The sequence below is a fragment of the Punica granatum genome, chromosome 4 (genome assembly GCF_007655135.1).
Source record: "Punica granatum isolate Tunisia-2019 chromosome 4, ASM765513v2, whole genome shotgun sequence".
In the NCBI taxonomy this organism is placed as follows: Eukaryota; Viridiplantae; Streptophyta; class Magnoliopsida; order Myrtales; family Lythraceae; genus Punica; species Punica granatum.
In genome coordinates this window covers 12,012,919-12,027,458 of record NC_045130.1, presented here as the reverse complement: position 1 = coordinate 12,027,458, position 14,540 = coordinate 12,012,919, and the positions used below count along the sequence as shown (strand labels likewise).

The following is a 14,540-nucleotide window of genomic DNA, read 5'->3' as shown; positions in this document are numbered from 1 at the left end:
TCTCCATTTCTTTCATCTTAGATCTATTCCTTTCTACTCCATTAAATTCCTTTCATTTCATTTCATCTACTCAATTTCTAAAATACTAGGACGCAAACCCACACTTCGCAACTGAAAAATGGATTGATATTATAAATATGATTATTATTTTATGTTTTTCATTAGTATTTTATCTTTGGCATGACCATTGAATTTTTCATATTATCGGTTCTGATTAAATTGGTTTATATATGTCTTATTATTCATTAGTTTCATTACTCAGTAGCTTGTATAATGCACATATTTTGGTAGCGTAGGCATAACAAAAAATTGGTCGCTTCGCACTAAATATGTATAATATAGCCAAATTTATTCATTCAAATTTAGCCATTTATAACTCAACCTCAAATTTTAGCATACTTGTAGAATTTCCAATCCAATTATCCATGATTCAATGTTCTGAATACCGACATGATATTGGAAGTGCTTCTTTCTATTACAAAGGAAAAATTAAATTTTGTTTCATTGTGCACCCTTTGTTTAGCCGACAATAATATTACTAGTAATATATTAATTTATACAAATTCAATTTTCTAGTTATGATAATATTCGTGGAAATTATAAATTCTCAATTTATAATAATGTTTTAGATTTTATATAAAATACAATAAAATGAACGTCACCCCCGAATCCCGCATTGGTTGTGCAAATGGGAGATCTTGGATTTACAAGGGCCAATAACCTCAATAACAGCTGGTATTACTATTACTATTACTATGATTATCATCATCATCATCATCATCTTCTATAACTAAAACTATTGCACATATTTCCACATGTCAACTCTTCATTTTTTCTAACTTCTTTTCATTTATTATTATTTTTTTTGTAATGAAGCTAATTAATGTTTGTAGGATGGATAAGTAAAAGAAAAAAATACAAAGAAAATAAATGAAAAGAAGTTAGAAAAATTTAAAGAGTTGACATGTGGCAATATGTGCAAGAGTTTTAGTTATATAAGATATATGTGACAAATGTTAAAAAATACTTTTGGATTCTGCATCTCCTTCATCCGTTCTTCTGATTCCTCTATACTTCATTTCGACATCCAAACTCTGAGTTTTTGCTATGAGAAAGAATAATAGAGTACATGTCCACAATATGATATGGTAGGAACCAGAACCCAAATTTAGAAACCAATCTATTATGGTATATAAAAACCGACAAGTAAAAACAAAATGCGTCATGAAATCCAAATATGAAACCCTCAGTTCGACGTTATTAACTTTTAAATTCTAGTTTAATGAACATTTACAATATTTTGCTTGTATCATCTTCAATGTACTTTGACTACTTGTTCATATTATACATATGTGATAATATATAATAAAATTTTTTGAAAAATTAAAAATTTTCTTGACAATTGAAAAGATTTCCTTGAAATATGTGATATTTTTGTTTAATGTACCGAAAGCCCTATAAATACAAGACCTAAATTTTTTTTTGTTCCATTATAGTTTGGAAAAAATATGCCATAGCACAAACCTTTTGCTTTCATGTCAATTTATCACAATCTTTCGAAATTACACTATATAGCACAACGTTTAGGATGTAGTATTGTTTGTAGAAAAATAATATGCCAGAGATAGTAGGTCTCGAAAGTATAAGAATGTGCATAATCGAACTTCTAAATCTCGGTAATGGGTTCGAGCCTTACTTCGAAAAAGGACTTAGATTGAGAAGGATCGAGCAAACTAAAATTGCATTAATAGGGTAAAGGTCTATACAATAAGGTAAAGAGAAAGGACGATCTTTACAAATTGAAGGGAAAACAAGAAAACCTAAAGGAACGTATGTATGGGGAAACAAAAGAATTAGCTAAAAGAAAAAGATTGTAGGAGCATTTTAATAGAGCTTCAAGTCTGAATCGATGAGCATGTGCGTGTGTGTTCTCTGATTTTCCAAGCCTAGTATTTATAGAGCAATCAAGCCTTCATCACCGTAACCTCCACGTTCTCATGCTTCTCAGTCAACAAATGTGGGTGTTTGATCGTACAGTAACTGCTTGCTATCAAATGATCAAGTCATATGCTATTTCTTCTCCTTTTTCACCACTTTTACTAGTTTATCCAAATATGATTGTGCGTCCCCATGTCTCCTTAACTGATGGAGCCTCAACAAAAGAGATAAGCATGACATCAAATCTATCTCGCATTCTTCAAATTCTATCTGATTCTAAGACCAAGCCATCCGACAATGGGCTGGGCTTGTCTTTTTATCAGCATCGTCATCTTAACTCGTAATCCCTAGATCAGTCCAACACCTCATGGGCCGCCCTTCTCCTTTAATTGAGACCGATCCTAACCTAAATACGAAACACCGGGTCAACAAGTGCCAATTATGCAAAATTTTCCATTAAAAGTAAACGAAAGGTTGGCAAGGTACACATGTGGATAAGTAGTGGGCCCAAACTCTCGCCACACGCGAAATAACCCATATTCAGACTCGCTCGGTGTCCTTTTATCCACCCAACTCCCCATCACTATCAATACTCTAATCCCATTCCCGCTTCTTCACACTTCTCCAGCCTCATTGCAGTCTCAAATTTCTCTTTAGTTTAGCGCTTTGCCCTTTGTCCCCCTCTTCACCCACGAGCCTGTCAGCCTCTTTTCACACTTCTCCCTCTTTTACTTTCATAGAAGAAAACGAATAAATGTTTTCATTTCATCTGACAGGTATGAGCTTATCTTTTCTTTTTAGCAATTTTTCATCATTTGTTCACTATGCGAACTGTAATGAGTTCTATATGTGATTTTTTTTCATTCTATTGATGTTTTCAGAAAGAGTAATTCTGTATGTGAAGATGCGTGAATGAGATTCAGGTATTGATAGTAAGAGAGTCGGGTGGGTAAAAAGAAGGCACCGGACAGGTCCGAATATGGGTTATTTCGAATGTGGCAAAAGTTTAGGTCCACTATTCATCTACGAGTGTGCCACATCAGCCTTCCGTTTAATTTTCACGGAAAATTTGACGTTAAGCCATAATTGACATTACACCCTAAACGATATATTATATAGTGTAATTTTAAAAAGTTGTGGTAAAATTTACACAAAAGTAAAATGTTATGCTACGACATATTTTTTTCCCATATAGTTTTCCAACACCCTAAGTCCTACACAATATCTCACTTATAATCATTGTGTTTGTTATGTTTACTTGGTCAAATATATCCTTTTAGATATTGACAGAAGTTTTTCGCACAACGTTATTGACAAAAGTTTTTCGCACAACGTGCGAATATTGACTAGTCTTTATAAGAATTGGATAGGGTTCTTCTCTCATAAAACTTATGGAGTATTCGTGCCCGACTCACCCCTATAAATTTATGTAATTGTAAAGTGCGGATGCCATATTGTTGACGCTAAATAATTCTTGCCACATTGGGGCTTGTTCCAGCCCCATCAGCCCAACCATAGCTAAGATCAAGGGATTAGTCTGGGCTTTCAAGGGTCAAGTCCAAAAAGCGATGTGTTAGTCACACCCATTGGGAAAAGCCATTTATGTGCGTATTATTATTGAGGACAAATAGTCTACTTCTATCTATGCGCTTCACGTTTTTTTTTTTTAAATCTTTGTATAAATTCTTATTATAATTATTACATTTTGAAACACTATTTTTCTGATAAAAGTCACATCTATTAGTAATTTTATTTTATAAATAATAATTTTCAATATTTTTTTGTTAGAATTAGAGTAAATTATTATCATAATGTAGTCAAAGTAAGTTGTTATAATAATTATATTTAATTTGACTGTTAGTCTAGTTTTGTCACTTATATTAATTAAGTTTAGTAATTACAATACAAATTTGTCTTGTCCTATTTGTAAATCTTGTTTTATCACATTTTTTTAAAGTTTTATTTTTATTTTATTTGTGAGATTAAGTTCATGGTGATATATTATAAATTTTTTCTTTAAACATCCACAAACGTTTTTTCGAAAATTCTATAAATAATCGTTCAATTTTTTATTTTTATTTTTATTTTTGTGGTGTTTATATCCTTTGCGTTGTATATGTTCATTTTAGCACCATTTGTATGACATTTCTTATAACAATTATTCTAATTTTTCAAAAATTCATTTACTTCTTAACAATAAAATATTGAAATGATTAATTTTAAGTTTATACAATAGTCAATTGATAAAATGAGACTAATTTTGTATGATTCAATAAATATAACTCACATCTCTCAATTAGAATGCAATTGTATATTTATTTAATCAATTGTGTACTACACAGATTTATTATAAATATTTATATACACAAACTTGATTACACATTTTTTAAATATAAAATTCATGACATATTTATTTCACATGTTTAATTTTTGTTTTTATAATATCATAATTTTATGTATTATAATGATTTTAATCTTATGATAGAAATTAGATTAATAGTCTTATCCTTTAAAAAAAATCATTTTAACTATTTTATTCCTTTAATGATGAATCATTTATTATAATAAGAGTCAATTTTTCTTATATATACGGATAGTATTGTGCGTCTAGAAAATGTAGATGGGATCAATACAAATAAGAACATAAAATATTTGAGAAGTGGTTGTAGTAGTTAAATATCGGTACGTCTTCGCTTGAAAGTAAGAGGTTCCGGTTATAATTTTTCCTATAGGATTTTTTGTTGTCTTTATTTCCCATTTTTGTATCCCTTTACTAGACTCGTCGGTTTTCTCTCATAGCCGATAGTGGTAAATATTTATGGCATAGAAGGGTCATCATCAATTTTTTTTTTCTTTTTTTTTACTTAAAAAGGAGAACTTTGTTCTGTCTTTAGGACAATACTAGGGCAAAAGGCTTGAGCGGTGCGGTAAGGCTGAAATTATTCCGAACAATCATATTGTAATTATAATTTATGCGATACTTGATATAGCATACAGCCTCAATATCTCGTAAAGAATTAAAATCATAAACTCTTGATTATTAGTAAAGTTTTAGACTTCTGACAAAGTATATTGATTAATATATGTTAGATGATATAAAAGCTAATATCTCTTTACACTTTGCCATATTTTTTTTTAATAATTCGAAAACCATTTTTTACTTCATTAGGTCACTTACAACCGATATTCATTAGGACGTTGAAATATAAGAAATAATTTATCTAATATCTATAATAAGAAAAAGAAACATTATAACGTATTCAAACTTGTTATCTAACCAGAGAAGTATTATAGAAAATTTGTAAATTGTGCTACAATTATAATATAATTAATGACTAATTTGTAAGTTGTGCCACGATTATAATAACATTCACTTTTAATGTCTATTTTACTGTTAAAAGTGAGTGTTATACTAATAACATTCACTTTTAATGTCCATTTTACTGTTAAAAGTGAGTGTTATGCTTCGCGAATTGGAGGTATATTTCCTGCGTCTCTAAATACTATATACTAGAGTCAGATCCTTGCTACGTGCAGTAATACGTAAATGTGTAGCGATATTAATAAAGAAAAATTAAAAGAGAATTTAGAGTACTAGTGAGAAAGAAAGAAAATTAAAAGAGAGAGAGTGAGAACGTGAGGTGAGGGGGAAGAGAGAGGAAGTGGGAGAGAATTCACATGTTTATCATCAGGGATGAAGTGCGAGGGTTTAGGTTTCCCTTCACAAGACCATGTATGTTGTTATTTGGTAATTAAAAAATTTCAAGTTCGATATTCAGTAGGATTACTCGTATTATTATATTAAAATCACGGGCCTCCCTTGTAAAAGAATCATTCCCTTAAAATCTTGACATTTTAAAAGAATTTGTATATTATTCATTTTTTTTTATGAAATTGCTTGTATATGCGTTTCCTAACTTGGAAAACTCATTTCGTCATTCATCCCCCTGAGGTCCGCTCCCCTCGATCCAATTCCTGGGTCGGGTCTTCGCTTGTCATGATTCTTAGTCGGTGCCTACAGCTGATAGGCAACAAATAGACAATCATGATGAAAGATATTGTTCTCTTAGATATTGTACAAGTTCACTCTAATAAAGGATGTTAGAAATCATAGATTTTCATATATGCTTGTTGCACTTTAGGCATGTATTAATACACATTTATATACTTTCCTTGATGGTCATGTACAATATTTATATAATTTAATATACACATCTCACCTCATTAGTGAGGAATTATATCATTTTGTGCCCAATTCTTTAAAGTGTCAAATCTACACCGAGTAACTCCGAATTGGATAGCTCGCTTCTGCTCATTCCCCTAACTCACCTGTCTATTTCCTGATCTATCCGTTTTCTTCTTGGCACTAATGGTTGATCGCTCATCCTCCTCAATCTCCATTGTCCTTCCCTCATCCTTTCCAACTATACATGTCAAACCCATCGCTAAGGCTACGTTTGGTTCGTTGGATATGAATAGATATGAAATAGAATAGATAGGGAATAGAATAGGCAAGGAATAAAATAAAAATTTTGATGAAATTTTTTTATTTGGTTGGAGGGAATAACAAAACTGGGAGTTATAATTCTGATGTTTGGTTGGGTTGAATAAGGAATGGGAAAGAACGGGAATATGGTAAAAAGACAGAAATGCCCTTCATACTAAATTTAATGAGTTTTATAAGATAAATAGATAACCTTAATGATAATTTTAATAATTAATAAAAAATAAATATTTTAAAAAATTTTAAAAAATTAATTTTTTAATTAAATTACTAAAAATTAAGTTTATTAATAAAATTAATTATTTTAATTAATAAAAATACAAAACAATTAAATAATATTTGAAAATTAATTATTTTAATTGACTTACTAAAAATAGTTTTATCTAATAAAAGAAATTATTTTAATAATTTAATAAGCATAATTATCTATTTGTATAATTAACAAAAAAATAAACATTTTAAATAATTTAAAATTAAATAATATTTACAAATTAATTATTTTAATAAATAAATAATATTTCAAAAATAATTATTTTAATTGATACTAAAAAATAATTATTTTAATTAATAAAAAATATTTCAATTATGAAATAATTTTTAAAAAATAATTATTTTAATTAAATTACTAAAATTTGTTTTTCGTAATAAAATTAATTATGTATTAATTTAATAAGTAGAAATATAGAAAGAATTAAAATAATTTTTATTAAAATAATAAAAATATTGATGATTATTAAATAAAATTTAATAAATGAATTTTTTTAAATTAAATTACTGAAAATTATGCTTATTAATAAAATTATTTATTTTAATTAATTTAATAAGCATAATTATCAGAGCTGTGATGGATTAGAATGATAGCATGGATTGAAATTAACTTAAAATGATGAGGGCATTTTAGTCTTTTCACGATCTACTCCGGATGCCCCTTGCCCAAGCCGGATCTTCACGTGAGGCTGCCTCAATCCGGATGAAAGCGGAATTTTGGGCCCATCCGAAATAGGTTCTTCTCAAATCCTACAAACCAAACGTCGGATTACCTATTCCATGCGGAATAGGTAATCCGTTTCTGATCAAATCCGTCGAACCAAACATGCCCTAAGATCTTATGGTTACAATCTCTTCTTCAAGAACTGAGAATTTAGCAACATCACCGTTCCACTCTTTGGTGTGACAACATTTCGGCAAGTTATTTTATAGTAAATCTCATCTTTCATGCTAGAACTAAGCACATTGAGATTGATTATCACGTTGTGCGAGAGAGATTCATGCGCAAGCAACTTTCTTAATTGTTTTATCAATTCCACTGATTAGCTAGCTAATGGACTTACAAAGGTTTATCTTCATCCCGCTTTGCTGATATTCGATCCAAGTTTTACGTGGAGAATTCACCGTTCGGCTTTCTGGGGAGTAATAAAGGATGATATGAAATCATAGATTTCCATCTATACTTGTTGTATTTAGGCATGTATTAATACACATTTATGTACTTTCCTTGATAGTAAGGTACAATGTTTATATAATTCAATATACACATCTCACATCATTAGTGAGGATTCAATCATTTTGTGCCCAATTCTTTATGGTATTAAAGCTACATCGAGTAACTTCGAATGGGCTAGCTCACTTCCACTCATTCCCCTAACTCACACGTCTATTTCCTAATCTATCTGTTTTCTTCTCGGCACTAATGGCTGATAGCTTATACTCCTCAACTCTCACTATCCTTCCCTCTTCTTATTCAATCTCCATTGTCCTTCCCTCATCCTTTTCAACTATATTCGTCAAACTCATCGCTGAGATTTTATGGTTACAATCTCTTCTTCAAGAATTGAGAATTTAGCAACATCACCCTCCCACTCGTTGGTGTGACAACATTTCAGCAATTTATCTTACAGTGAATCTCATCTTCATGCTAGAACTAAGCACATTGAGATTGATTATCACGTTGTACGAGAGAGATTCCTGCGCAAATAGCTTCTTATTCGTTTTATCAATTCCACTAATCAGCTAGCTGATAGACTCGCAAAAGGTTTATCTTCATCTCGTTTTGCTGATATTCGATCCCAGCTTCATGTGGAGAATTCCCCGTTCTGCTGGCAGCAGGGTAATAAAGGATGATATGAAATCATAGATTTCCATCTATATTTGTTGTACTTTAGGCATGTATAAATACACATCTATGTACTTTCCTTGAGAGTCATGTAAAGTGCCTATATAATTTAATATACACATCTCACCTCATTAGAGAGGATTCAACCATTTTGTTCCCATTTCTTTACGGTCTTCTTTTCTTTTTCTTTTTTTTTTAATTATAAGAGAGACTTATAAATTAATATAATACAATGAAAATTTTAATAATTAATAAATGAGTACATATCGTTTTTGTCATGAAAATCAAACCTAAAAACTAATGATTAATAGGCAAGCATGCACCTCTTATCCTCTTTTCATCGCATATGTACTTTTGCTTTTTTATTATGATTCTTTTTTTCTTTTTGCGAGCTATTAATAATTTATGATCCTCATATTAGAAATTGGGATATAATCTGGGGGCTCCATTTGATTTTGAAATTATAATTTTACTTCACTCCCTTTACTTTATTATTCACTCAATTAAACAATATAATCATTACTCTTTTCTTATCATTAGGATAATTAATTTTTAAAAATTAAATTCTCTCAACTATTTATTACTCTTTTTATTTTATGTTATAATAAATTATCTCCCGTACATTTTATTAATCATTATTACAACTAATCTTTTAATAATAATACCTACAATCCCAACAACTAATACAACTCTTTTTCGCTAAAAGGCATATTAGCAGTGCAATGGCGTGCTCACTCATCAATGTAAATGTCTATCGGTGTACGATAGAAATTAACGTCGCAGTTGGATCGGTACGGCGCAGAGGGGCTTAGCCTTCTGAATTGTGATCCCATTCTTCTCATTCATGTCCATTGTCTCAGTTGCTTCCCCATTCGCAAGCTTCCAGTCAAAGGAGCGGATCAAAGAGCCCAATATCAAATGCACCATTCTATAACCCAAAGGCATCCCAGGGCACATCCTCCTCCCGGCCCCGAACGGAATCAGCTCAAAATCTGTCCCCTTGATGTCGATCTTGAGCTCCAAGAACCGTTCAGGCTCGAAGCGGTCAGGGTCCTGCCACACGCTCTCGTCCCTGCCCATGGCCCACAGGTTGACCATGATCTGCGTGTCCTTGGGTATCTTGAACCCGCAGAGGTCCACTTCTGTTTCTGCTCTGTGTGGGAGCAGGAACGGCGAGTACAGCCTGAAGGTTTCTTTGACGACTGCCCGTAGGTAAGGGAGCCTCGGGATGTCCGATTCCTGTACCTTCGTGTCCTTGCCGAGGACCTGTTCGATCTCCGCACGGGCTTTTGCCATCTTTTCCGCGTGCCTCAGCAGCTCTACCATGGCCCATTCAACAGTAGTATGGGTTGTGTCAACGCCAGCAACGACTAGATCCTGATATATTATGAAAGTACACTAGTTATAAATGTGGTCCAATCATATATATCTCTAAAGTGAAAACGAAAAGATGTCAAAGACATCGCATGTTTCACATGCTTCATATATTTTATCTCATTGTATATGTGTACTTAGGCTTGATTATTTCCAACCATCAATAGCATTCCATCTCAACTGTCTCATGCTGTGCCAAGTCTATTAGATCGAATACCCAAAAAATAAAAAAAAGGGCATATATGGACAGAATGAATTAAAATCTGTATCACGGGCCTGATATGAACTAAGAAATCCGTGAATTTAACTGAAAAAAAAATACTGAGGAAGGAATACAGACGTAAATACTCACGGCAAGTATGCTGTTGATGTCCTCTCGGTTCAATTCGGAGCTATCTCTGAGATCAAGGAGAGATTCTAACATATCGTCACTCCGAGGCGACCCATCTGTCGATGCTCTCTTCAGTGTCCTTTCTTCGACAATGCGGTCAAAAACTGCGAATAGCTGACTGAAGTGGGCATCCATCCTCCGGCGGGCTCCTTGTGGGTCGATCCACCGAAGGGCTGGGAAGAAGTCCGATATGTTCGGGCTCCCTCCTTCTTTCATCATGCCCCATATAAGCTCTTTGAACTCCACAACGGAGTTTTCTTTGTGATGCGTCAGGTCAATAGAGAAGAGTGTGTTCGATATTAGATTAAGAACCGTCGTGAACACAGCCTGGCCGACCGTGACTGCCTTGCCCCTGACCGAGTTCTCATGGAGGTAGTCTAATAGCTCATCGACCTTTCTCTGGCGAAGCATTTCGGTAACGTCAAGCTTCTGCCGGGAGAACAATTGCATTGAGCATGCTCTCCTGAAGCCCTTCCACTTGGCCGAGTTGGGCAACCACACCAGGGAGTGCTTGTAATGGTCCCTTGCCCGGACTACGTCCGGGATTGTTCTGCTAGCCATGACGTGGTCGTTCTTCTGGAGGACCTCTCTCGCTGCTTCGTGGGAGGAGACCACCACCACGGTTACGGTCCCGAGCTTCAGGGTCATTACAGGGCCGTGTTTCCTGGCGTGTTCAGCCAGGGTTCGGTGGGGTTTGGTGCCAAGGTCGAGGATGTTCCCGAGCACAGGGAGCGGCCGAGGGCCAGGGGGGAGGCCACAGCCGCTCCCGCTCCGCCTGGGGCGGCGGAGGAGGAGGAAAATGAGCAAGAGGAAACAAAATGAAATGAGAGAAGATGCTTCAAGAGACTCCATTAATTAAATTCTATCACTTGATATTTTTGCTATGCAGGAGGTAGCAGCCAGTGACTTCTCTTCAACTAACTTGAAGGGATATCTCTTATGGGACGTCCATAATCCATGCCATGTGTGCAAGGTTTCCTTGTTTAAACTGTTTTTTTTTCACCACTTGCTTCCGAAAATTCAGTCGTCCCAATTAATTAAAACTCCAATTGAGTCCGTCCAAACGGAGATAAAACTCTTCAAATCATAAATTTCTTCATTCATAAAACTTGAACCATGGATCTTATTTAAGAGAAATAAATGACGAATTATTGGAGCTAACCCTCATCGGTTTGGTATCTTTATCTTACACCATGACCTTTGCGTTGTCATTATGCAACGTGAGATTTGGATCTTGTTTGCTTATATTCCACTACCGTTTTCTTTTCAATTACAATAAAATCCCATAAAATTAATAAGAGATATATATATATAAATGAAAAATAAAAGAGTAATGATAATTCATCTAGAAAGAATATTGGATCCAAACCTCTTGATTGAAAAATGAAAAGCATCCTCAATGCCCTAAGCCCTTTATGGCTTTTGCTGCAGACCATTATCTGCTTTTTGATTGACTCAATACCATAATCTTGATATTAGTTTCCAAGGGAAAAAAGCTTGAAGAGGAACAGGATAATTTACTGGATTGCCGTGAATAATCAAAATCAAAGATCGAGGCTGTTTGCACGAATTATACTATGTAGAATTTTTTTAAAAAAGTTTTATACGATTATTGTGTAATTCATTTTTTTTTCATCAAGTTTGTGTAAATTGTGGTGATAAAAGGTGTTTGGCATAAACTTCATGATGCAAAATAGAATATAGGATTATTATTTTTTTTTGCCCTCAGACCAGTAATATCAATGGTCCCAGAAATATCAAGGAAATTATATTTCTGGTGCTATCGAATTTCCCTGATGCTCTTCGAAGCCATGTAAGAGCACTATGCATGGATTACAGTTCAAGGACCTTCTTCCCGATTTTTACTGGGCTTTATATAGATAAGCAAGGGTAATAATTAGGATTTCGGTGTTGGCAAATCAATTATAATTTTATTATACTTTTTTTTGGTGATTAATTTTATTATACTTACTTAATTAATAATTTGATTTTTGACATATATTTTTCTTTTTAATTAGACTGAATATTTCCTACGGTATTACCTGATCTTGTAATCTTTTCCCTGATATTTTCCGATCTTGCAATATATTTTTTGTTTTTAAAGCATTTCACGCTTTACTCGTTTTTCTTTTTTAAAGATAAGATCCTCACTATTTTCGAGTGAAAATAACAGCCCTCTCTGTAGGGAATTGTGTTTTTAATTATTTGATCGACAATTGCTGGAGTGCATCCATTTGGATTCAAAGTTGCATTTTAAAATCTTACTTTAACTTAATTCTACTCACAACAAAATAAAATTTTACCCACAACAAAATAAAATAACTCATACAAAATCAAAGGGTGGACCCTATTTATATCACTATTTTTCAAAATCAAAATCACATAACTCATACAAAGTCAAATGATGAGTCTTATACATAATCATTTATATCACTATTTTTTAAAATTAAAATTTAATTTTAAAATATTACTTATAAACAAAACACAGACCATCTCGTGATATAATTTATTCTATTGAAAAAAATATCCAATAAAATATGGTTATACACTGCCAGGAAAAAGAGTCAGAGACGTATCTATGTGCGCGAGATATAAATAAAGGTAGTAATAAATATTAGAACAGTGCCAGTTAGTGCATCAATCAACTTGCATGACTACAAAAAGGTCGACGACTCAACGACAAACTTGATTGAATCATTGATAACTGAAAAAAAAAAAAAAGTATCGATAAAAAAATATATATATATATATATATTTAAACTTCTCACCTTTTAATAATTTTAAGATGATTTTTTTCCAGTTAATTACTTAAATTATCAATTTGATAACAGTAATAGCACATCATCATATCTCCGTTAATTTTAATTGAAATGTACATGGTAATGTCACGTGATACATGATGATTGATCGAGTGAATTTTATATTTTTTAATTTATAATTTAATTGATTAAAGAAAAAAATTCTTATTAAAATCATTAAAATGTGAATTTCTTTTTATTAACCTTGATAAAAATTGTCCACGTCTCTATGTTTCCCAGCAGCTTAGCCATAACGTGTAAAGTTGTCCGCTGCTTTTGTGTATGGATTATTACTGGATATCCTATCCTATCAAATATTGGAACAAAATCTCAATGCCATCGTTTTCCATTGATGTAATAATTAACACGCAGAAATTGTTATATTCTTGGTCCCGTAAATATCATTCGTAATTTGAAAAAAAATAATTTATCAATAAAATATTTATTGAGTTGTAAATAAGGAGGAAAATATAAATTTAAATTCTGAAAAGAACACTTGTTAAGAGAGAGAAAACAACATTTTATAATTAATTTTTTGAAATTGTGTGAACAGTACCTCCCATAATTTTAATTTATCCAAAAGAATCCCTCTAAAATACAAGATCTATGTAACCGAATCTCATCATCGTATAGAAATAGCGTTGGGTGGAGTTATTGGGAACCATCCAATTAATCAGGTCGATGGGGCGTTCGGCCGCCCCACCGGATCTAAATCCTCGACTCAAGAGCTGCGGCAGAGGCGAGGACAAGACGATGAAGCCCTCGTCCTGCTTTAGCCCTATGTAACCCCCGACAACCATGTTTGCGAACCGATCCTCGACGCCCAATTTCATGTTGCCAACCTCCTCAGCTCGCACCCGAATTGAAGGCAGGTTTGCAATCGAGGGTGATGAGGAGGTTGATCGGAAGGATGAGGTCGTCTCGAGCATCGGTCAATCGGGGACAGAGTGGACGTCCTGCCCCTATCGAATCGGTGCTGTTTGCTCGGATTGGCACCGCATCGTCGTCGAGGCGAGAGAGAGAGACGTGACAGACAGAGAGGAGAGAGAGAGATGAGACGTGACAGAGAGAGAGAGGACAGAAAGGAGAGAGAGAAGACAGAGATGAGAGAGAGAGAAGAGAGAGTTGTGAGAAAATGTTTTGAATTTTATTTTAATATTATTTTATTATTTATTATTGTAAAAAATTTTAAATCAATTTTTTTAAAAAAAAATTAGTCATATCAAATGTACGTGTCACACGTCCGCAAATCGGAACGGCATTGGACGGCATATGACGAAATACACTTGATTGTTACTGATTCGTACGTTTAGCATCAAATCTCAAAAAAAAAATACTTTTTTTTATCAAAGTATTACTTTTTACAAACTTTTTTATATACTTGGCGTAATTAACTCATGATTTTATCACATCTTTTCCCTC

The 14,540-nt window shown here is 33.1% G+C and overlaps 1 protein-coding gene across 2 annotated transcripts; it reads right to left on the bottom strand.

The window, feature by feature from the left end:
* Positions 1 to 9,119: 9,119 nt before the first annotated feature.
* LOC116202837 (geraniol 8-hydroxylase-like) lies at positions 9,120 to 11,439 on the bottom strand. Of its 2 annotated transcripts, none has more exons than XM_031534461.1 (2): positions 10,270 to 11,439; positions 9,120 to 9,932 (listed from the first exon to the last, which is right to left on the bottom strand). In XM_031534461.1, the coding sequence occupies exons 1-2, from the start codon at positions 11,170 to 11,172 to the stop codon at positions 9,327 to 9,329; spliced, it is 1,509 nt and encodes a 502-aa protein (XP_031390321.1). In that variant the 5' UTR covers positions 11,173 to 11,439; the 3' UTR covers positions 9,120 to 9,326. The 2 variants fall into 2 exon arrangements, with proteins under 2 accessions (XP_031390321.1, XP_031390322.1); XM_031534462.1 differs by having other exon boundaries at positions 10,282 to 11,387.
* Between the last annotated feature and the right edge of the window lie 3,101 nt (positions 11,440 to 14,540).

Coding starts and splice junctions, on each gene's coding strand:
- LOC116202837 (XM_031534461.1), bottom strand. CDS start 11,172: ATGGAGTCTCTTGAAGCATCTTCTCTCATTTCATTTTGTTTCCTCTTG. Junction 9,933..10,269: donor TACTTGCCGTGAGTATTTAC/GTCTGTATTCCT, acceptor ATAATATATCAG/GATCTAGTCGTTGCTGGCGT.